The sequence below is a fragment of the Passer montanus genome, unplaced genomic scaffold (genome assembly GCF_014805655.1).
Source record: "Passer montanus isolate IOZ18808 unplaced genomic scaffold, ASM1480565v1 scaffold21, whole genome shotgun sequence".
Classification (NCBI taxonomy): Eukaryota; Metazoa; Chordata; class Aves; order Passeriformes; family Passeridae; genus Passer; species Passer montanus.
The window spans coordinates 917,680-941,692 of NW_024366703.1; the positions used below are offsets into that span (position 1 = coordinate 917,680).

General features: G+C 42.6%; 1 protein-coding gene across 4 annotated transcripts in view; it reads left to right on the forward strand.

Annotated features, from left to right (window-relative positions):
* SEC31B (SEC31 homolog B, COPII coat complex component) overlaps positions 1-24,013 on the forward strand; it is a 34,958-nt gene that overhangs the window by 4,105 nt on the left and 6,840 nt on the right. For 2 of the 4 annotated variants that reach the window (XM_039708876.1, XM_039708878.1), the window contains exons 2-22: positions 207-295; positions 2,292-2,415; positions 3,221-3,416; positions 4,180-4,275; positions 5,349-5,489; positions 5,977-6,119; positions 6,356-6,455; positions 8,384-8,545; positions 10,420-10,572; positions 11,321-11,551; positions 12,948-13,022; positions 13,565-13,645; positions 14,575-14,683; positions 15,058-15,236; positions 15,873-15,999; positions 17,054-17,199; positions 18,604-18,777; positions 19,388-19,570; positions 20,275-20,488; positions 20,870-21,193; positions 22,211-22,249. In XM_039708876.1, the coding sequence (XP_039564810.1) occupies positions 217-295; positions 2,292-2,415; positions 3,221-3,416; positions 4,180-4,275; positions 5,349-5,489; positions 5,977-6,119; positions 6,356-6,455; positions 8,384-8,545; positions 10,420-10,572; positions 11,321-11,551; positions 12,948-13,022; positions 13,565-13,645; positions 14,575-14,683; positions 15,058-15,236; positions 15,873-15,999; positions 17,054-17,199; positions 18,604-18,777; positions 19,388-19,570; positions 20,275-20,488; positions 20,870-21,193; positions 22,211-22,249 (3,076 nt within the window). In that variant the 5' untranslated portion in view covers positions 207-216. Of the gene's footprint in view, positions 1-206; positions 296-2,291; positions 2,416-3,220; positions 3,417-3,716; positions 4,036-4,179; positions 4,276-5,348; positions 5,490-5,976; positions 6,120-6,355; positions 6,456-8,383; positions 8,546-10,419; positions 10,573-11,320; positions 11,552-12,947; positions 13,023-13,564; positions 13,646-14,574; positions 14,684-15,057; positions 15,237-15,872; positions 16,000-17,053; positions 17,200-18,603; positions 18,778-19,387; positions 19,571-20,274; positions 20,489-20,869; positions 21,194-22,210; positions 22,250-24,013 lie in introns of those variants that run through there. The other 2 variants (XM_039708879.1, XM_039708880.1) reach the window with 2 other exon arrangements.

Sequence of the window (24,013 nt, forward strand, 5' to 3'; positions counted from 1 at the left end):
GGGGTGGCGGGGGGGGGGGGGGGGGGGGAGTTGGAGTGTTTAATGAATTCTTATATATCCTGATTTATTCCAGTATTCGCTGCCTCAGGAAGTAGCTATTAACTTCACTCTTTTGAGAGCAGTGTGTTCTCATCATGTTCCTGATGTGAATATTTTCACATCAGCGGTATCTCTCTGTTCTAAACTCTGTGTGAAATTTCTTTCAGAGTCTAGAAAATGAAGCTAAAAGAAATTGAGCGAACAGCTGTGCAGGCATGGAGTCCGGCAAACACCCACCCTATTTACCTAGCAACAGGTAAAGTTCTTCACAATTTGTGACTATTAGACTATGAATCACAGACAAATTTCATGTAGAGTTGTACGGGTTTTAGCTTTCAATAGTTTCCACCTTGATAGTCTCTGGAAAACTTACAAGCAATATACCAGAAACATTACAGCTTTTATGTTTTTTTAAAGTAACTGGTGGAGAATTACTTCTGTGCCCAACTTTGACATTTTAAACGTGAGTGATTTTTCAAAGGTTGAATACATTATTTTTTTTATTTATAATTAAGACTCCAACACTGCTTGATGTTCTGCATTGCACACGTCCTATGCCTGTGGGGAGAAAAAGTTAATTCAAGTAAAGTTTATTTAAGGTCACTTGTACTTGTCTGTCTTCAGTCATAATCGTGTAGCTTGACAATCAAATACTATAAACCTCTTCTCCCTAAAGTTGCCTGTTAGGTTAACATTCCATTTTCAGTACTTTTGCAAAACCTTAAATTTTATTTTGTTGGTTTTATTAATTAATCACTATTGTTATAGTAATTTTATTTCCTGAAGCAGAAAGTGAGCCTGTTCACTGAGTTGGCAGCAGGCAAGTTTGTCTGTGTGGAGGTGACAGCTCTGGTGGTTTTGTTGGGTTTGCATGGTAAGGCTTTGCTAGCTGGGGTGGCTCCTGTAAGAAGCTGCTGGGAGCTCCTGCCATGTCCCCTGGTGCCGTGCCAGCCACCTTCCCAAGGGACCCACTGCTGTCCCAGGCTGAGCCTGGCAGTGCCAGTGCCTCTGGAATAATATAGTTAGCAAGAGGGAGAAAAAACACCATGTGCAACTGGAGCACAAGAAATGAGTGAGAATATGGGAGAGACACAATGCTGCAGTCACCAAGGTCCATGCAGAAGGATGGGCTGGAGGTGTTTCAAGTGCCAGAGCAGAGATTTCCCTGTAGACCCTGGTGAAGACCTTAGTGAGGCAGACTCTCACCCCCACAGCCCATGGAGGTCCGTGGTGGAACAGATACCCAACTGCAGTCCACCGTGCTGGAGCAGGTGAATTCCAAAGGATGCTGTGGCCCTGTGGAAAGCCCATGCTGGAGCAGACTCTTGGTAGGGCCTGTAGCCCCATAGAGAGAGAGCCCATGATGGAACAGGTTTGCTGGCAGGACTTGTGACCTGTGGGGGACTGAGGATGGAGCAATCTGTTCTGAAAGACCACCCCATGGTGGGGACCCACACTGGATCAGTTTGTGAAGAGCTGAAGCCTCTGGGAAGGATTTGCATTGGAGAAGTTTGCAGAGAACAAGGCCAGAGTTTTGGTTGAACCAAAGGTCTTGGCTTCAGTTTGCTTTAGATCAGAAGCTGTGTAGTTTCATAAATTGTACTACTTTTTAATAGTCCTTTGGGCACTTTCCATGCTGTAACCATCCCTGTGGTAACTGGGGGACAGTTTGCCTGGCAGTGTCCCACTAGGCAATGTTAAATCAACTTGCAGCTTTTATTCCTTAAGAATAATGAGAAAGAAGGAAGCTACCGGTTTGTGACTGCTAGCTGTCTGGGTTGTTGAGGCATGTTTAGTTGGTTGCAGTTGAAGAACTTATTATGTAGAGTAGCTTTACAAGGTCTGATTAAGACATGTCATGATTGATGAGCAGTATGCAGAAGTACTTGGGATGATAACTGTAGATGGATTTCATTATGTCAGTGCCTTTGTAATTTAGGAAGAACTTAATATCAGAAGCCACAGTTGCTTGGAGGAGGGTGCATGAGTTGCACCTATCCCAAGAAAGAAAGTTATTTGTGTACCAGTAACCTTGGTGATGAGAATTTCCTGAAGAACTTTTAATTTCTTTCAAAGTCTTTGTCATAATTATTGATTCTTTTTTCTGAGGTGTTCAGACATGTCCTCTTTTGAACTGTTACAACACCAGGGTTGTGTTGACCATGAAGAATAGGTTTTCAGTGCCTTACTCTTTTTGTGTCTTGTGCTTTTGATAAAAATGTCCACTTGTGTTCCCCTTGTACTTCTGCTAGGAACATCTGCCCAACAACTGGATGCATCCTTCAGTACAAATGCCACCTTGGAAATATTTGAGGTTGACTTCAGGGATCCCTCCCTGGATATGAAGCAGAAAGGAGCACTTCCTGCCTCAAACAGGTACTGGAAGCTCATACTGATGTATCAATCAATGAAACTGAAAAGGGTTTTCTGGTGCAAGAAAGGAGAGGAGGGGATAATGTTTACAGCATATAAAGTTATCTTTTGAATCAATTGACCTCTCTTCAAAAATGGAACATTTTTGTTGATACAGATCATATTGGGTATAAAAGTAGAGCAGGCGGAATATGAGAGAAATCTGAAATTACTTGCATGGTAGTCAGTCACTAGAGACATTATGTATAATGCAGATTTGCTGGGGCTAACAATTTGCGCTGAGGAGACTATAGACACAGTGAAACTTACTTTCCAGCTCTTTAAAACAAGATGATTTCTTAGGCTTGTCAGTGTAGGTGACGTCTGCCCCCAGTGTAAAACACAGCCTGGATTTCTAACTAGCAGATTTTAAAGGGTGTAAACATATTTTTCAGATAACAGCTCTGGAAATGAAGGCATGTAGATCTCTTAATTTACTAATTTTCAGTAAAGTGTAGGATAGAGGATTTCAACCACCAAATCCTATGTGAGGTCCTAAAAGTTTTAAGCAAACAACAAAACAGCCGAAAAAAGAGAGACAAGCTCTTCCCTTTTAAATTCCCTTGAAAAGTCATTGGAAGGAAGCTTATTTCTTTTTTTGCATGCAAGAGCCACAGTCCTCTTAAAAGGGAGATGATTGTTTAAAGTGCAGACTGATGGATATATTTGATAGGTTGAAACAGGAATGTGAGTTTTGGTAATGAAGAGGGTGTCTTGATTTCCACCAAACATCATGGCCTATGCCAGCTTTATTTTCTTCTTTTTGTAGGTTTCATAAGCTGATCTGGGGGAACTTTGGGAATGGATCTGCGGAGGGCCCTGGGGTGGTGATTGGCGGGGGGGATAACGGAGTGCTGACGATGTACAGCGCGCACCGCGTCCTGGCTTCGAAGGGCGACCCTGTCATTGCACAGACAGAGAAGCACTCGGGTCCTGTTCGAGCCCTTGACTTCAACCCTTTCCAGGTGTGTAACACTGACATACCAGAGGAAAGTTAATCTCCATGTTAGAAAATACGTTCCTTTGTGTATAGATTCATAAGTAAAGGGACAAGTTTTAACTTAAGAGGCACAGCAGTTGTCACACGAGGTTAGTTTGAGACTCAGATTTGGGTTCTTTTCACAGCTTTGCCTCTGAATTCCCCTGTGACCTTGTTCGAATCACATACCTCTCTATAAAAACATGTCTTGTAATATTGTTACGTGTCAAACCATTGTCCTTTCAAAATTAAAACTTTTATTTTTTAGTTTGTTCAGTTGGTGTTTAATTCAGTGGGGCTCTGATCACATTTGAAAGGACTGCAACATAAATGAGGAGCAAACAGAACCTGTTTCTTGTAGTAGCACAAAGGCAAATGGAAAATTGTCTGCAGCTGGTTGTGAGAAACTTGCATCTTCTCAGAAGAAATGTCCTTGATGCCAGGCAAAAGCTCAGCTGGCCAGAGATGGTGGCTTCTAGGCCTGTGGCTGAATTTCATCGTGATTAACAGCAGCCATCTGCACAAAACAGACAAATTTTAAATGTGTCTGTACTATGCTGCAGTGGATGGCGTGGAGGCCAGAGATGTGCTTGGTTTATAATCCAGTTAGTATCTTTATGCATGCCCATGGCTGTGAAATACAGCTCTCATCTCACTTTGGAAGATTTTGGGGTTTTTGCTTGCATTTATTTTTAAGAAATCTGTGAGCAGGAATCTCAGCTGAGCATTTCCTTTTTTTTTCCCTACAGAATAATCTCTTGGCTTCTGGAGCCAATGATTCTGAAATTTTCATCTGGGACTTGAATAATTTCAGTGTGCCTATGACTCCGGGGACTAAATCACAGGTAAATGAGTTTTCCTCTGGGCAATACTCGTGCAGTTTTGTATCTCAGTAGGCAAGACAAAAAATGTGTGTGGAGACATCCTAGCCTAGTCAGTCTGTGAAAGGGGAATGACTTTGAAGTCTGTCAGGAGAGAGATGAATCAGAAGAGACTGATTGGTTTCATTCTTGGGGGTGGAAGAAGTGTTGTAAAGGGAGGGGAGGTAGACTGGCAAGCTCTGGAAGGATGCACTTTGCATGGATGGGTAAGCTCTTTGTGGATTTGAATCAAGTAACTGACCAGTTTATCTTGTGATCCAGCTGGGGCATGTGTGATGGATTAAGAAGGTTTATTGGACCTTCTCTGAGGAATGAATTTATTTCAGGCTTCAGCTGAGGCTTTTCATATCTCATGAAAGTCATATCCCTAGCAGAGCCAGTGAGCCATTAAATGCATCTTGGCTATTGCTCCCAGATAATATTTCCTGAGTTTGAAGAGGAAGAAGTTTCTGATCTTCTGATGCTTATTGTATTATTCAGGGCAATCAACTCCTGAAAGTAGAAAAATCGTAGTAAACTTCAGTAAAAGCAGGCCAAGTTTTTCTTCCAGTACGTCTCCTGTTTGTTTCCTTGCCTATCTCCTGCATTGCAGTAGGTACAATAACAGCAATTAGTCATGAATACTTCATTGTTTTCCGTCTCACTGCACTCCTGAAATGTTGCACAAGGTCATCCTTCCATTTAAGTTCATCTGAGAAATTGGGGTAGAAACATATGTGTGTGCTTAGCTGCAGTTCTCTCTGGAGTGATTTATAACATGTTTGGCCAATGTAGAATCCAGTGCCTGTTCCTCAAATGCAGAGGTACTTTTCCAGGTGACATTCCCCTATAGAATGCTGTCCACTGTACTCTGAGTAAGGACTTCCCCTAGTCTTTCTGGTTAGTGCTGCTGGTATTTCCAGTTACTGATCAGCAGTTGAAGAGAGGAATCTATGTATCATCAAATCCCTTATCCCTTAGTTAAACTATTGACAGACTCCTGTGAGTGTTCCCTCAGCTTGGGCATAATGGATGTGTGGCCTTTCCTGTCTTGGCAGCCACATGAAGACATCAGTGTGGTGTCCTGGAATCGGCAGGTGCAGCATATCCTGTCCTCTGCTCACCCCAGCGGCAAGGCTGTGGTTTGGGACCTCAGGAAGAATGAGCCCATCATCAAAGTCAGTGACCACAGCAACAGAGTGAGTGGAGAAAAGCTGCATTTCTAACTAGCTTACAACGTGCCACGTGGGACTACAAAGCAGTGGCACAGACTCTTGGGACAAGTGGTTTTATTCTAGGAGCTGCTGAAACTAGTTTTCTTGGAGACATAGCATCAAAGCACCTCTTTTTCTTCTTTCTGAATGAAATGGGGAAACAAGGCCCCTTACTGTTTTTAAAATTCATGTACTCTTGGATTCAGTTTCTGTGTTCACAACTCATTTATGAGAAGCCTCCCAGCTTTCTTCCTAGACCAGCTTTGGACTTTGACTTCTATGTGGTTAGTAGGGTTTTTTTTGCTGTGAAGAGATGGTAGAAATGCTTGCTGCTTGGAGCAAGACATTACTAGATTTGGTTTATGTCAAGCATTCTGGGAGAGTTCAGTACAGAATGACATGGCTTTGGCCCATTTGTGCTATTGCCAACTTGCATTGCTGAATTTTCAGCCTGTGCTATTTTTGTCCCTAGATGCATTGCTCAGGAATGGCCTGGCATCCAGAAGTTGCAACCCAGCTCGTCCTTTCCTCTGAGGATGACCGTTTGCCAGTGATCCAAATATGGGACTTACGCTTTGCTACCTCTCCTCTTAGCCAGCTGGAAGGGCACACCAGGTGAGGACTTGCATGTTGTGTTGCATCTTTTCAAGGCAGACAGCTGGGAGACTGGACTTAGGGGAACTGTGATTTTCTCCTGGGCCTGCTTTCTTTTCCAGATGAATCTGGTTGAAGGTGGAGATGAGAACTAGCATTTCTGAGCCAAGGTGCTGGTGCATGGTGCTTTCTTAGTGACTGGATGGCAGAACAAACTGTACAGGAAATATGACTGATTTCTTTCTGATCTATTTTAGGGGAGTTCTCTCTGTTTCTTGGTGCCAGGCTGACCCTGAACTGCTGTTGAGTAGTGCCAAAGACAACCGGATCTTGTGCTGGAACCCAAGTACGGGGGAGGTATGTAACCACAGCTATCAGTACACATGGTCTGCTTTATGTTGTGTACTTTGCTCTGTGTGTGTCCTTCCCTTTATCCTTGTGGAGTGCCAATGTAATTCCCTCAAGCATGTCTTATGCACTCTTTCTGAAGTGAATGAGTGTGGTCCATATCCAGAGTGAAATAGGTTTTTGCTGATGCATCTTTGTCCAGAGATCAGAGAGGGAAGAAAACTTTAACTTAAAATTTAGTTTCAACTATTTATAATTACTTTTGCTAAGGTAACACTTTAGTGGTCTCTCTTTACATGTGATTCTTCTTTTTCCTTCTCCTAGAGTAGTAAGTTCATTTGGGAGGAAATTTGAAGGAGACCAAGGAGCATATGTTAGAGAGGGTCACTGAGAAGGGAACAGTGTAGTTAAACAATGTGTGTAAACTTTATTTGTAGTAAAGTGGTTTCACATGTATGCGCTTATCTAGCCATGTATCTCAGAATTACCATACTTGGTATATTTAGGTATCACCTGAATTAAAGTGGGGCTATTTACAATTTTTGTTATGCACACCCATTCATTCAGTGCAGAGATCCTGGATAAAACTGAACTTCGGACAATGCAGTTGATCTTGATGATAGCACGGGGAAAGTGCTCTAACAATATTGAGCAAAGTCTAGATGGGAGCCTCAGGCTAGATTAATTTAATGGGGCAGTATCACTCAGTTGCCCACTTTTGCCTTGGAGACAAGGAAAATAATTAATTTGTTTTCCTAAAATGTGTGAAATGCTGCTTTTGTAGTTTCATGGGGTTTGATGCTCATTTTGTCTAGATCTCTAGTGGTTAGAAGAGATTCAGACTCTGAAATGTTCCTGATGTCTAATTTTTACAAAAATATTTTCACTGTCTTTTAGTGGAAAACTTAAAAAGAAATCAGTGTGGCTGACTTATCTTTGTGCATGCTGCTGTAGATTTGCAGAGTCCAAATTAAAATTAGGCTTTTGTGTATAAACTACTATTAGGGGGCTCTTATTGACTTGGTACCAATGAACAGCAAATTTTCAAGTGAAAAAGTTGGGAAGCTTTGCAGTATTAAGGATGAATACAGTTGTACAGAATGGCTGATCTTGTAAGTTTGAGGGAAGTATTGGTTTCTTTGGGTTTGGGGGACGTTTGGTTTCTTGGGATTTGTTTGTTAGTTTTTCTATTTGGCAATCTAGATTTTAATATAAGCAAATTATATTAATTCACTTCTATCTGGAACAGAAACCACAAATCACATTCCCACAGAAAACGAAGCTTGTTTCTGTAACCGTAGAGGAAATATGTTCATTTTACAAATGGGAGGTTTAAAGTCAAGGCTGTGTTAAGGAGTTGCCCAACATCAGGCAGGAAGTCTGTGAATTGAACTTTGACTTTTTGAATGCTGAACCATAAACTTGTTGGCTGCAATGTCCTTCACAGTTCATGTGCAGCTATTACATTGTCCTCTCGTTCTATATTTTTTTCTTTAGACTCTTTATTTTCCTTGTCACATTTGTTGCTCCACACTATTCTTTCTGTTTACGTGTTGTTGCTCATGACACATTCTTGCCTCTTGACTTCTGGTTTTATTGTTTTGTTTTCTGGTGTCTCTCCCTTGGTTAACAACAAATGTGACAATGCTATAATACTCTGATACAGTAGACCTCAGGAAGCAGAGCAAAAGTGACTTTTCACTTTTGGGTTTTGTTCTACAGTCAGAATCCAGTTTAACATGAGTTTTCTGTGACTTTCAGTTTGGTCTCAAGGTGCAATAATTTGGTTGCAAAGGCACCCTTCAAGAAGCAAAAATAAGAGATTTGTATGCAATGGTGACATGTAAATAAAGTGACAGGCTTGCTGTGGGCAAGTGATTTGGGGAAAGCAGGAGGCTGTTTGTGTTGTGCTTGTATCTTCTCTCTTTGTGTGACAGGTGGTGTATGAGTTGCCCATTCGGAGTCAGTGGTGCTTTGATGTCCAGTGGTGTCCCAGGAATCCTTCAGTCTTCTCTGCTGCCACTTTCGATGGGTGGATCAACATTTATTCTGTTATGGGCGGGAACTTAGAAGCTCAGCAGAAGACACAGGCTGACAAGGTAAAGTCCTGTGTCCGTGTTAGACCTTGACAGACTGGCAGTTTCTCTTGTGACTGCTCACAGTGGTGGCAGCACACGTGTGTGTAACAGAGTCACCTTTAAGCGATGCAGTCTGTCCCACACACCTGGACCTATGGCTGTATGGTGTGGGAACCAGAAGCTACCTGAGTGGGGGTTTCATAATCCCACCAGATTCCAGAGACCACATTGCCTCTGACAAGGCAATGTGTAAAGAAAGGTGTGTAAAGAAAACCAAGAGCAAGTGCAGTTGTGATGTTAAGATACATTTTATTGTTATTACTGTTAGACTAAAAATAAAGTAGTACACCAGCTTTTCTTGTCATTAGGTTAACATTAAATACATTGATACTAATTCATAGGATATGTTATTCTTCATTAGTTTAGAAGGTAATTTTATAAAGTGGCTTATAAACCACTATTAGCAATTTTCCTCAAGTCTTTTGACTACAACTTTGAGCATGTTAATATTTTTGATACTGAAACCTATTACTTAGCCAATGAATAGATGAGCAAACTCTGAACAGATTAACTGTCACTACTGTCTAAAATTTTAGTTCTAATCTGGTGTCTAGTCTTTTAATTCCCTTCCTCTGTCCCAGCCAACAAATGCCTTACAATACAGGTTTTAAGAGAATACGTATGAACTGGCTTAAGTGTTATTTATATAGTCATTTACAGCTGACTGAGTTCAGTTTCATAGGATTTGCAAGAGGCAGAAAATACTTTATCAAGCAACAGCTGTGGGAGATTAAGGATTTATTTAACCCATGGAGAATTTTCTTTCTCTGCATTCTTCATGTGCATGCACCATGCTTCCACTGTTCAAAATTGGGGAACAGTAGTGTTGAATAATTCCTGAATAAATTGAATATCAAGTAAGAACACAAGCAGGAAATAATGACAGTTATGGTGACAGGGAGTTTGTGACCAAGAGGTCTCTCTCTTATGAATTCAGTAGTCTCAGGACAGAAACTCTATTGCAGACTTGGTTATGTATATTTATTTCTTTAAGTTTAGGGTGTTTGATCTGTTGGATATAAGCTGTTCCTCAGGAATTATTATTTCTTTGTAATTGGTTTTCTCTGAAGAAAGACAAAACATTGCTTGTGATTCTAAGATTTGGCAGCCTTAGCTTGATCAGCCTGATGTTGCTTCCTTTAGGGTGTGCTGGTTAGCTGAGTTATAAAGCTATTCCCTACAGTCCAGTCAGATTTGAACAGGATTATCTTTAGCAAACAAAAAATCTATGCAAACAATGTTAAAAATGAAAAGTGCTTGTGAACAACATTGTATGTATGTTCACTGACTCCCTAAATGTAAGAAATCTGGCTCAGGGGCCACTTTTGTCGCTCTCTTGTCTAGACAAGAAATTTTTATTTCGTTAGTCTCATTGAAGCCAAAAAAGCTTGAGACAGTCCTTGAAACTAACCCATTTGAAAGACTCCAGCAATAAAAAGGGAGTCAGAATTCCTTTGTGAGAAAAACAAGAAATAAGTTGGACAACTTTTGGCCATATGTTGTCATTATCTTGCATAAAAGTAATTTTGCAACTCCTCTATTTGAGCTGGGTGCTAGGCCTAGCAGTGCTTTTTTAGGAAATTTGCATCTTGCTAAGGAAAAACTACTTGAAAGTCTCTTAGGGTAAAACTTCCTTGAGAAATGATTGCTGGAACTGTTTTGAAATGCCCTTTCTCTTGCACAGGGACTCGGTGGTATTCCAGAAAGAGGTGCTGTTCTTGCCTCATTTTTCATCAGTGTGGAAAGTAACGAGTTCCTAAGCAATAATTTTTTGTGCTTACTCCATACAGAGAGGAATTTAATTATATTTTATTCCTATTTCCATCTGATTCTAGATCTCTTCCTCCTTCAACAACCTGGATCCCTTTGGCACAGGACAGAGCCTTCCTCCTCTGCAGGTGCCAGAGCAAGTAACTCAGACCACCTTGATTCCACCATTAAAAAAGCCACCCAGGTGGATTCGGAGACCTGTGGGGGTTTCATTTGCAGTAAGTGAATTTTCATCCTTAGCTGAAAACGCAATAGATGTGTTGTCTTGTGACACAGTCCTTTGCTTTGACTGGAAAAACCTCTATCATCCTGTTGCTAGTTGTTTTAATGCCTGTTTAAGGTGCATTGTGGTGTCCCATTAAGTGAAGTTTGTTTACTCTCAATATTCAGATATACTCCCAGCAAGAAAGAGTCCTGTAGTGGAGAATGGGAGATTATAAGTAGAAGTTAACATAATCTAAGAAAAACTTGTAAAAGCTGTCCTTGCAGGCTGGCATGCATTCCCATTCTCTTCTTTCTGTCTCTTTCCTATCCAGGCATTTAATTTTCCTCACATCTTTGCTCTTAAATTGGATTGCTGAATTGTTCTTTTAGCCTGTTACTTGACTTGTTTGTTGTCTGTCTAGTGCCTGCTCTTCACCTGATAGTTTCTATCACTGCAGTCTGCCTCTCCATGTCACAAAAGAACTAACAGTTCTATTCAATGGTACTTTTTCCTCTGTGCCTCTCTGGCACTTGCAATTGGCTAGGCCTGACTGGATATGCACAAGTGTCAAGTTTATCAGTGTTCATCTGAAGGGCTCATAATGAGAGCTCCCTCAGTGCTCATACCATCCATGCACACTAAACTCTTGGGTTCCTTGTGATCACTGCTGGAGCTTGGGTATGCCTTGCTAAATGAAGAACTGAGTAGCTTTTACCTTTGTTTATAAGAATACCTATTGTGTCTCTCTCTGTCGTTCTCAGTTTGGAGGAAAACTGATTACCTTTGGTCTAACCAAAGCTCCTGGACAGCAAATGCAGCAGACTTATCCACACCAGGTATTCATCAGTCAAGTCACTACTGAAACTGAATTCCTACTCCGATCCAAAGAGCTGCAGATGGCCTTGCAGTCAGGGAACCTCCTTGATTACTGCCAGGGCAAGATCCAGACAGCCAAGTTGCCATTTGATGAGAACCTTTGGAACTTCTTGAAGGTAGGATGGCTGTGGTGAAATACAGAGGTCAGTTCTTCTATGATCATGGGGTGGAATATGGTCATCTTTATATTCCTGTTCTTTAAAATATAAAATGGAATTGAATGAATATGCTTATTATTTTTCTAAAGAAAGTTGAGGTGTTGGAGATTGTCTTGGTTTTCATTAGGAAGGGTCTTTCCAGTGGACTTGTTTGGGCTTCCTGAAATAGGATCTTTTTCTCTCAACACTGCCAAGCTATATCTGCCTGCAACCTGTGGAGCTGTACATTATAATTTTTTAAGGTGAAGTCCAAATGGACAATGAGATACCCCAGAACAAAGGAGAGAGCTGTGGTGGCAAGAGGACTGACTAACCTTCATGGACAGTTTGGCAGCATGAGAGTTTGGTAATAGGAAGAGGTCGTCCTTCTGAAGAGGCAGGGCTTAGTCTTGGCAGTTGTTTACAGACACTTGTAGCAGACTGTGTGGAGGGCAAAATATTGAGATATTTGCCACAGTATTATATTTGTGTGGGGAATCATGAACAGGATGGCCAGCTGTTATCTAGGTGGTGAAAGTGATCTCCATTGCAACAATGTCTTCAGTTGCATAAATGAGACACATCAAGCTGTCATTTCAAGTCACTTTTTATAGTCCATCTGGTGTGTGGTCCTGAGAGACACTCCAGCACATAAAGGACATATTACAATTGATTGTCTTAAACTACAACCTAGGCTTCTGTACAAAAGTGTCCTGCAGCACCATTCCTGCTTCTGCAGGAACAGTTTCTGAAATTGACTGTTTACAAGTATCTTATACATGTACAGTTTGCTCATTTGTGTAGAAGAAGCAGCATGAGACTTAACTGAGACAGACAGATTCTCATTGCAGAATGTAAATCATGCATTAAAGCATATAAATAGTGCCTATCAATTAGGCTGTGTGCAGCCTGTGGGAATTTTTGGGAGTGTCTGAAATCCTCGTCCAGGGAGCTTCTGTGACAGTTAACTAATTCTTGTGAAGCCAGCTAGCAATTCAGGCAACCACCTTGTCTCAGTTTCATGCAGATTCAAATCAGTCAATTTTTTCTGTGAAGAGATTAGTTTGGCAATTCCTAGATTGTCCAGGGAATTAATGACCAAGTACAGTAAGTATGTATACAGTCATGGTTTTGATACATATTGTACCTCAGTTGTAACTGTGGCAAACTTGAGTTTTGCCCTTTTACTATGATTATAACTTAAATTCCATACATCTTTACACAATAGTTATTAGGTGGATTTTTCATCATTGAATTCTTTATATGTAAACCGAGCTCTGAATTTGCTGCTGCCAGAAGCAGCTAACTATTGTCAGTGTGTAGGTGTCTATGATTTGACATATTTTTTGTCTTTTTAATATCCATTGGGACTCAGGTGAATTTGGAGCAGGAGTCCAGGACTAAACTTCTCAAGCTGCTGGGCTACAGTAAAGAGGATCTGCAAAAAAAGGTAAAGGGTATTTCCAATAGATAGAAACATATACAGGACTAAAGCTGTTGCAGAAGAGTTGCAGGGTCCTACTGGAACTGAGCAAGTGATCTCATAGCACACAAATTACAAAAGTGTGTGAAATTTCAGCTGGGAGTCACATGAAGTATACCCCACTAAAAAGCAAATGCAAGCACTTGTAAGGGTGTAGCCAAAGGGGTCTTGAGCCCCGTTATCTTGCTTTCAGTTGTTGGTGCACTGGGAAGCGTTCAACAACAATGCAGTTGTGAGAGCTTCTTTTAGAATTCAGCTCTCTGCATCTTAGGGGATTCTTCAACCAGGAAGAAGGTGACAGGTGGAGACAGTCTGGCATAGTACTGATGGATAATGATCTGAAAAGGATAATCTCTGATAGGCAGTCAGCCAGGAATAGGGTGAGGTGGAAGTTTTCAAACGGGTGAAAGAGTTGGGGGAATTGTGACTGGGGCTTGCCAGTCTCTTGGTAGCTTTGCTGTCCAGGTGCTTACTTTGCTTTTCTCTGTTCATGTCTGTTACTTTTCTAGATTGCCTTGTGTTTGAGTAACGGGATCCCAGATAAACAGCCCCTTCCTGAGGCAGGTGATACAAATGCTGCAGCAGATCAGGTATGTCCTGTACATCTTGCCAGCTTAGGAGAGCAGAGAAGAGCAGAATGAACTGGAAGGTCTTAATTTCAACCACAGCTTGTTGAGCTCAATGCTGGCATTGCAGAGGATAGTTCACAGGCCTATCAGACCCTCACAGGGTCAGACTAAATGATAATAACTTTCCCTTCTGGCTTTAAAACTAACTAATGAGCAGTGAAGGACTCCTGGCTGTTATTCCTACAGGAAGGATTACTTCACCTGTGTTGATTTCTTCAGTGTTAGAATTAGCCTCACCCCAGATGAACTTGAGGCTACTGTTCTGGATTTCCTCTGTGAAGCTTCTGCTGTGGTATTTTTTCCTTTTTCACCTCTATCCTCTGAAATGTTTTTTCATATGATTTTGGGATGTCCATCTTCAGATGCCTTCCAAGGCTTGGTTCACTGTAAATTTTTCTCCTCTGAGGTATCTAAAACTTATATCCTCTGATTAGTTATCATCTTCACAAGCCTCAAACACTAGCTGAGATATTCCAGGAGTAGCAATTGTGTCCTGCATTTCAGTAAAGCACCATGCATGGCTGTGATCCAACCTGTTATTTACAGATTTTACTTGTTGTTCTTGTCTCTGTTCCATCCAAAATAGTTCATCTTGCTCAAGGGCTGACAGTTGAGTTGACAAATGCTGCCCAGCAGTGCTGTTGGCATTGCATGTCTTGCACCATCAATCTCCTAAGCTTTGCCAATTGCAGCACTGCTCTTGTTGCTTCCCTTGTGAAACTGTGCAGATTGATTGCGCAGTGACAGGAGTTTCCAAATTGAAATTAGATTTATATGAGCATGCACAACCAAATGGAGAGCAGCCCCATCCCACCCAGTAATCCATTAAACTGTTTTGGGTAGAATATGTGTGTGCAGTGAATTAAATAAGTCTTGCACTTTTTGCACAGCTTTTGATGAATTCCAGCGATGATGTAGCTGCTGTTTCTTCCTCTTCAGCCTTTTTTGATAACCTGATCCCACAGAATATGAGCACATTGGAGATTCCTGTCACAGAAGGTATGTTACATAAAGAGTGTTTCTGCCCTCTTAGGAAAATGGGAGAGGAGGGAAAACCAGAAAATTCAGAGACCAGGAAGTTCGCTCCAGCAGATGGATACTTTCAAAACATATGACCCCTTCAAGTGTTATGCAGCATTTCGCATTGAGCATAGAAATACTTCCCCCAGATGAGAGACCCATTAAAAATTTAGAAGAATCCTCCAGATGATGGAAGACTTAGAGTCAGTTCAGTGGATATTTTGAGTTTCCAAATTTTCTTTTAACTAGGCTTTTAGCTGTTACTGCTTTTTAAGGCCTGCTCTTTAAAACAAGTATCATCAATGCATCTGAGTGATGACTCTTTGGGTTGACTCTGCTTCTGACCTCTGTAGATACAGATGGACTCATCAGCCAAGCCCTTCTGTTGGGGAATTTTGAGGGTGCAGTGGAGCTGTGCATGCGAGCAGAGCGCTTTGCTGATGCCATCATCTTAGCTATAGCTGGTGGGGATAACCTCCTAAAGGAAACCCAGAAGCGCTACTTTGCCAAGCAGAAAACAAATCTCTCCATGGTAAGTGATGGTTTTGTGAGCAGGGGAAGGTGTGTACTGTCTTGCCAAATGTTTCTCTGAATACATGTGGAAATGCTTTTTCTTCAATGAAGGAAGTAGAATGTCAGCAGAATCTGTGCATCTCCTATTGCATTTACTCTAATATCTTGGTAGTTTTATGACAATTTTATGTTGTTTACATAGTATGTTTGTGTTCTCTGTTACTTTTTTTTTTAATGGTTTTTGTCTCAGCTTCTCATGCTTGTAACCTGTGGTGCATACTGCCCCTTTACAGCTCAACTTGGAAGTTCCTAGCTTATTAATTTGCAAATGGGGAAGTGTAACAGAGGATATCTTAATACTGTGCTCCCAGTCATTGATAGCAGTTGCTCTGAAACAAGATACATGTTAGATCTTTAGTCTTGTCTAGTGTGGCTATTTCCATATTCTTTTAAGTGCTTTGTTGGGCTTTTTTACTTTTTTTAGAGGCATCAGGTTCCAATTACTGTTAACATAGGGATGCTGACATTGTTGGACTTTAATGTATAGTGAGGTAGTCTCTGCATGGTGGAAAGCGTGTTTGAAAGTGAGCTGTTGCTTGGATTGTCAGCTTATCTTTTTCTTCAGTGACTGACAGGCCTTCTGCTTCCCTTACAGCTGCTTTCCTCCATTGTGCAGCAGAAGTGGCAAGATATTGTTTGCACATGTGATCTACAGAGCTGGAAGGAGGCACTGGCCATCTTGTTAACGTACTCAAAGCACGAAGACTACACTCAGCTCTGTGGTATGCAGTGCACCATGTTTTGATTCAATTTCCCTTGCAGTACCTCTGGACTGCTTACAGAAAGAAGTGGATAGAGTTAAGAAAAGGAAGCACTTCTTACTCATTACAGCTATCTGGAATTTATTTAAGTGTGAAGTGTTGAGTTTGGAGAACGATAGGTGCACACTGTAGCTGAGAATCATGGTGTAAAGTTGTGTATGTGAGTATTTCCTGTGACCTGTAGAAGTAGCATGGAAATAAACCAGGATAGATGCTATTCCTAGGCTGAGACATGAAGAGGGTGATTTTTATTCTATGGAGTAGGGTATTTCATTTACAGTAAAAGATCCAGTGTGCTTCATTCCACCTAAAACAGGTTTCAGCACCCTACTATTGCCTGGAGATTCCCACACCTCTTTTGGAAATTTAAAAAAAAGGTGTTGGATTTTTTCACTGAACTCATCTGTCATTTCTTTCTTTTATGTGTTTGGACATAAAAATTGACAGATGTAGAAAAGTATTTTTTTTCAACCGGGTTGGCTTTGGGTTTCCTTCCCATTTCTCTGTTGTCCAACAGTTATGCAATGGAGCTGGTGAAGGGTCTAGATCCCAAGTCTTAAGAGGAGCAGCGGAGGGGACTGGGGTTGTTTAACATGGAGAAAAGGAGGACTGAAGTGACCTTACTGCTCTCTATAGCTACTCAAAAGGAGGTTGTACTTGTCCTAAACAGCAAGTGATAGGAGAAGAAGAAACAGCCTCAAGTTGCACCAGGGGAAGTTTAAATTGGACATTAGGAAAACCACCTACACTCAATGGGTTGTCAAGCATTAGGACAGACTGCCCAGGGAAATGGTGGAGTCACCATCCCTGGAGTTATTTAAAAAACAAGTATATGTTGCACTTAAAATCTTGGTTTAGTGGGACTTGGCAGTACTAGGTTTATAGTTAGACTCAATGTTTTTTCCTGACCTAATGATTCTTTGATTCTAATTAAGTGCAGATTCAAATCACTGGGGTTAATGAGCTCTTCCAAAGGGGAGTGTGTTAAATGTTGGCTGCATCTCTTCCTCTCTAGACATGCTCGGTGCCCGCCTGGAGTCAGAGGGAGATGCAGCCCTGTGCAATGATGCCTGCCTCTGCTATATCTCATCAGGCAATGTGGAGAGGCTGGTGGAATGCTGGGTTAAAAACCATGAGACTTCATCACCACTTGCCCTACAGGTACAGGCCCTGTGATATTGGTTGGACTCCTCTTTAGGCCTGTCTGGTAGCCCTGAACTGTTTGCATTTTCCCATCAGGGTGTCTGGCTTCCAGCAGACAGTGGAGACCTGTTTGTACTCACCCAGGTATCTCCTTCTAGCCTGGGTTATGGTCCTACTTCAAAAGGAGGCTTGCACCCTGAATCAGTCAGGGTTTGTGTGTTTACATTGCACATAAATCCAGCCGTGGACAGGAGTTACAGCCTACTTGCCTCTCGTACATACTGATGTCATCTCTGAGCTTCCTTTTGGTCAGGGAAGTTTGAACTATACCTTTTTTTTTTTTTACTGGTAGTAGCCTGGGATACGTTTGCTGCTGTGCTTGTCAGGTATAACATAATGCTGCAGTTATCTGGCTCTACCTTCAGAACAGCCTTAGCCAAATAAAATTAACTCTGGATCATGATATTCCCACTGCAAGTAGAATCATGATATATGAGAAGTCATACCTTGCAGATAAATCAGGACTTCTAAGTCAATGTTGTTACCTACCTCTCTTCATTCCTATTGAGTATATCACAGAATAATCCGAGTTCAAAGGGACCCACAAGGATTGAGTCCAGCTCTTAGGTGAATGGCCCATATGAGGATTGAATCCACAACCTTGGTATTACCAGCATCATGCTCTGACCAACTGAGTTAATCTCAGTAATCTGCTACACTTAAACCAGTCCTGCCAAAGTCACTGAGCCCTGTTGTATCTGTCACTTGCTAGAATGAGCTAGACAAGTCTTCCACTTGAATATCTGCAGATAATGCCCTCTGCTACAGAGTTCACTGGCTTTGTAATCCCACTACTGAGTAAAAGCAACAAAAAGGCATCTTCAGCACTCCTGGTTGTTTCTGAAACTGGCCTCCTCCCAGTTGCCAGATGTATCATTCTGCATGTATCATTCTGCAGCTGTAAACACTGCTTTCATTTCTAGGAGTTGAAGGAGTTTTGAGTAACTAAAACCCTTCTGGTCCTTTTGGCAGCAGTAGTAGTTTTTTCTAGTGAATTTCTCTTGGTATGGTTTTAAGCCTTCCTCTTCCAAGTTGATCACCTGTAACAATAGTAGCTTCCTAGTAAAAAGATCACAGTTGACTGGAATAATCTTGCGGCTTCTGATTTTCATTTTTTCCCTTACTATTAAAGTAGCAATGTCATGGTTTGCTTCCTGGTTCCTGTTTTTCTCCAAATGCATCTGAGGAAATGGTCATCAGTGACAGTATTTGGTGCAGAGGGGAATAACTTCTGTCCACACTGGCCCTGATGTCAACTGAAAATGGGGAGAGCCACCTGGTATTGTCTCAGCATGAGATTGACCAATAAAACTAGTCAGATTCTGAGTAGTCTTATTTCTTCCTTCCTCCTGTATTATTCAGGATCTTATAGAGAAGGTGATGGTGCTGAGCAGGTCCATTGAGATGCTCCGAGGCACCGCAGGACCAGCACCAGGCCCTGTCTTGGCAGAACGAATCACCCAGTATGCCAACCTCCTGGCATCACAAGGATGCTTGGCAGCTGCAATGAATTACCTACCCAGCAGCTCTAAAGAGGTGAGCAGCAAGCTGTTTTGAGAGAGAGTATAGGGGAGGGAAATTGTATGAGAGAGAGCTGGGGTTTTGTCATGCCTCAGGACTTAAAGTTTCACCTTAGTTATGCTAACTTGAGAATAGAGGGGGAGGAGGAAAGGTATTCCAGGATATGGGTTTTGTCTTCATTTGCATTTTCTTTGTAGTGCCTTTGATTTAAGGAAAAGGAAAGAGTTATAGAACTGTAAAATGGTTGATGGAGAACAACACTGAGACACAGCTTGCCAGGGAAGCTGCCTCTCTTCTTGAAACTAGCTGGTAGAGGAAGGGAATGAGGAGGTCACCTGGCAGTTTGAAATAAATCCATCTAAATGTGGGTAGGGGTTGGGGAGGGAATACTATAAAGACTGGGGGAAGGATCAGTGAGACTTCATCTGCCTAATTGTAAGGCAGGTGATGTCCTGGATTGTCATTTACCATTTGCTGAGGTTTTTTTCCTGCTGATTGTTGGGGACACAGTTAGTTTTGCAGTTTGATTCATAGTGCTTTAGGTCAGGGTCTACTTTAAATGCCTCCCCAGCATTTTCCATCTGGGGCTCTCAAAGTGCTTCTTCTAAAGCATGGTTTGTTTCAGCTCCTGATTGAACAGCTCCGAGACCGGCTCTTTCATGCTCAAGGAGGGAACGTGGGTGATCAGCAGCCACCTCCTTTTCCCTACACTCGTGTCAATGTAGGGGTCATTAAACCCGCAGCAGCCAAGGGTGGTTCCATCCCTGAAGGAGCAGCCCACAAAGCAGGTCCTAGACATCCAGAGAAGGTAGGCCCTAAACTCAGGTGTTCGTGCCTGGGGACAAGGGAGGAAGGCTACTGGGTTGTGGAAGGCATAAGAAGTAATATGAGATGACATAACCTGCAGACACTGAGGAACTCCTCAGTGATGTCCTTCACTGGAGCAAAGGCAAGCTCTGTGCCAATCCAAAAGCCAGCTGTCTGGCATCTTTTCACAAAGCCCTGTCCTACGTGCAATCCCTGGAGGAGAATGTTACAAGTGTAGTGATCCACTGAGATCTTAAATCTTAAGGTGAAAAGGGCTGGGGTCATTTTCCTTTGCTCATCTTACCCTTATCTTAGTAAAATTAATGTAGTGTGGCTTCATGGCTTCACCTCAGTTCTTGCACAAGAAGACTGTTCGCAAAGTTTTGCTTCCAACCTCTATTATTCCATTATTGTTCCTTCATTATTTCCTCCTGGTTGTGCTTCCAGGAAGTCATTATATGGGAACTTGCTCCTGAGCACTAATCCTTTGGAGAGCTGGAGAATACTTTGAAGAGTGTGGTGTTCATCTTGTTGAGCAAGTTACATGGTGGGAAAGGCCTTTGACTGAGTGCATCCAGGGCACCAACAGCAGAGCAGCAGCTTCTGTTGCCTGAGAAGTGACAGAGATAGAAATTGCATCTGCTAGTACTGTGTATGCATATGACTCTGTTGGCCATTTGCAAGTTCTTTGTTTTTTAATTGCAGCCCAGCTATCCATCATCATTTGCCCCTTCAGCACCATCTCAGCCTTCAGTGCCTTCCCTCTTCACACCTCAGCCAGTGCCAGCAATGCCTGTGACACCTCACCACGTTGCCCCTCCCCAGGCCAGCACGGGTCCACAAACAAGTGTCTATTCCAGAGGGCACCCATATCCACAGTACAACTTGGGCTTGAATCCAGCAACTGTCTCAGGGCCAGGTAAGCATTGTCTGATAGTTGTGTCCATTTCTAGGTTTTCTGAGACTAAAGCCTTCAATGTGGATAGCTGCTGTAGTTTTTTCCTCACAGGCCTATTGTACTGACAAAGAACAGGTCAGCTGTCTAAGAGGCTTCTCAGTGCTTCTGACAGATGTAGTTGTAGTGACTGTTGCTGCATGTGTGCTGATACTAAGCATATATAGGGGTGGAAAAGCCACAGCTAGCTTGGTGGCAGTTTCACTGATGTAGCTTGGGCTAGGGGGCATGGATATTAAAGGACATGGCTTGAAGGAGGGAAGGCTTACTACCAAGAAGGCTAGTGTCATGAGTAGTTAGCACATGAAACAAGTGATGCTGATATGCTGTCTTTGTTGTCTGTAGCTGTGTCACAGTCTCAGCCATTTGGACCAGTGGGAGTCAGACCTGTTGGTCCTGCTCCTTTCTCCAGCCAGCCCTCTCTGCCAGGACAGTTGATGCCCATGACATCTCCTGGTGTTCCACCACCCAGACCTGCCCTCTTCACTCCAGCCTCAGTCCCATCATCTCAGCTTCCTGCAGCCTGTCCTCTCCCTGTGGCAAGCCAGTCTCCTCTAGACTTCTCTTCAGCACCTTTCAACTGCCCCATGAACATGGGTTATCCTCAGGGAGGTCCTGGAGCTCCATCTACTAAACCACTGCCAGCAGCCATTCCTCCTCCTCCCACAGGTAAGTACTGCTTGTGTGTCCCAGACAAGCCCAGGTGGGGTTTGCAGTGTGTAATAGACGTGGACCTTCTGAGGTCTGGTCTGTCTCCATAAAGACTGGACGTGGTGTTGAGGCAAACCTTACAAGCACAGAGTGCTGAGTCTTGCTGTGGTGGTGAAACACAACAATGGTGACAGTTCCTTTCAACCTGCTCAGTTATTCTGTCTCCCAGGTTATGGTTGCAAGATGATGTCTCTTCAGGTCCTTAGTGCACCCTGAATAGTCATCTGCTCCAAAGGCATCTGCTCTGATGGAAAGGGTGGTGGTTCCCATGGAATGCCTGATGGAAGGTTTGCTCATCTCACCCTTGCTTATGCAACTTACAGAGAAGTGTATTTGAAATGGTGGGAGAGCTTCCCTGTCCATGAGATACTCCTTATTTAGCTTCAGGATTAAATTCCTCTATCTGCTGTGCTCTAAGCTACCATTTTCTTCCTGTTGTCATAAAGGGCTTGTCTGGGAATCACTTCTGGATTCCTCTCTGCAGTGTTTTAGACCCCTTTGGGTCTACAGTTTGAATCCAGTCTATCATGTGAAATCCTTGCCAGCATGATGAATAGTGTTGTTGGACCTAGTTCCCCATGAAATTCTGTTCTATTTCCCAGAATAGCTCGTGTTTATTAATTCTCTGTTTGCTGTCTCAAGGGACAGGCTTAGCCAGGCTGTGGAGATCCCTAACAACAAAGCTGACAATCCATAGAATTTTGAGCAGATGCTTCTCCAAGCCACATGTATGCTGAGAGTGAAGGAACTGAGGCTGAAATCTGCCTTCACCTGAAATCCTTTGCTGACCTGTGTTTATCCAAGGATAGCAAATCCCACTGTGTCAAGTCTGTGGGGACTACACACCAAAGGCTCTAAGCTACAGCTGGACAAATTCCTTCCTGAAAAGCTTTTTGGCCTGGTAGTCCAGTGAAATTATTCACTGAATTAAAGCTGTTGGTGATTATGCCTTTTCCACCCTGCCTTGATTTTCAGGTTTCTTCCCTTGGCTAGATCCCCACACGGATCATGCAGGTAGTACCCAGAGAAACATCCAGACCTGTGGGACAGGCAATGTTGCTGCTTCCAGTGAAATGCATGGTTTGATGTGTGTGCATGTGTGCATGTTTGTTGTTTGTTGTTCCCTTGCATGCCTGGGGAGCTGTACAGGTGGGGTAGGGAACATACCTGTCCTGAGGACTAGTAAGTGACAGCTGGGAATACTGGAAGTGAAATAAAAGTACTATGCTATTACTCATGAGTTTGGGCACAGAAAATAGGGTGTCCTGCTTCTACCTTCCTATTTCCCTCCAGTTCTGGAGGCATTAGACCATTTTCAGTCTCTGTCTTTTCAGGCAGTTGCTGGGCCAGCAGGACAGGGAAGCAGACAGTTTTCCTGTCTTGGTTCTCTAGGTGAGGAGCAAGCCAGTGGTTTAATTCATCTCTCCCTGTTACTCTCCTAGCCTTGTGCATGGTTTTGCTTGTGCTTTCCTCCTGTGGTTTGGAAGAGGTGGAGTCCCAGCAGAAGCAGTGGTGGAGTAGAGCTTCTCAAGCAGAATTTGGGGGCTCTCTTCCAAGGGGAACTGGAAATCCTTTTTGGCTTTAGTCAAAGGGTGAGGTTTGGCTTTGAATTTTAGTTTGACTGTGGGGGAAAATTTGGACCCAAGGGGTTTTCTGACTGATACTTTGTACTGATTTCTCTCCTTGGGATTCATTGGTGTTGGAAGGTAGTTATATTCTAATCTACATGTCTTTGTGGTCTGTCACTGTTCTGATTGCTGCTCTTTGGCAGGACAATCTACCAGGCACAAATCTCACAGCTTTATTTAGGAAATCTAAGGATTTATAGGCCCTTACATCCCCAAGCAGTCTCGCTGTGTGGAGTGAAACTCCAGAGAGGGAGTTGTCCATTCAGCAGAGAAACAAAGTACCTCAGTTTCTCCCTCTTAAGGGAAGATGATTCCAGGACAAGGATTTCAAGCACTTCTTTAGGCTGAAGATGCCTTCAGGAATTCACTACTAATAAATTCCCTTCTTGGCAGCATTTGTCCCCAGTTTTAATGGCAATGTAGGGCATGCTTAGTTCAGCAGTGCAAACTGGCTTCCTTGAGAGTGCTTGCTTGCCTGCTGTTATTATTCTGCTTTTGATTTGTATTTTTCTTAATCTGAAAATGGACTGTAAAATCACTCAATCTGACTGGCCAAAATTTCTTGCTTTGAAAATTCCTGAACATAGTATCTACATCTCATGAAGATTATTACTAACACAATGAACAGACACCTCCACTTGCAGAAATCCCCCGTTCCCGAGAGTGTCAGGGACAGGGAGAAGGACAGCAACATGTTGGCTCATCTCCTTTTTGGCCAAGATAATCCCTGATTCCAGCTTCTGATGGTCTTGTTTTTTCTAGGACAGGCATTGCTAGAGACTGCTGCCATGGGGCACTCTTTTCAGGGATGGTGAGAAATCCTATTTCACAAGCAGCATAGGGAAGATAGCATTTCACCCCAGCAAAATGCACCAGGGTCTGTTGTGTCTCATGTCTGATGATTAAGTGCCTGGCTTAAGGGGTATAATTTAAACAGCTCTTTCCAGTGAGGATACAGAGTGCCACTGGGTTGGAATAGGGCCAAGGACTGCTGGGCCACAGACTCAGTGGGGGCCAGCTGAGTTCTAGGGCACAGAATCCCCAAGCTAGAAATAGGTGCCAACTTAATTAAACTTCTGATCCAAACTCATCAGAGAGCGAGTCTTGAAATCATGGGAAAAGGGAGGGCAAAAAGAGGCTGCCAGAATTT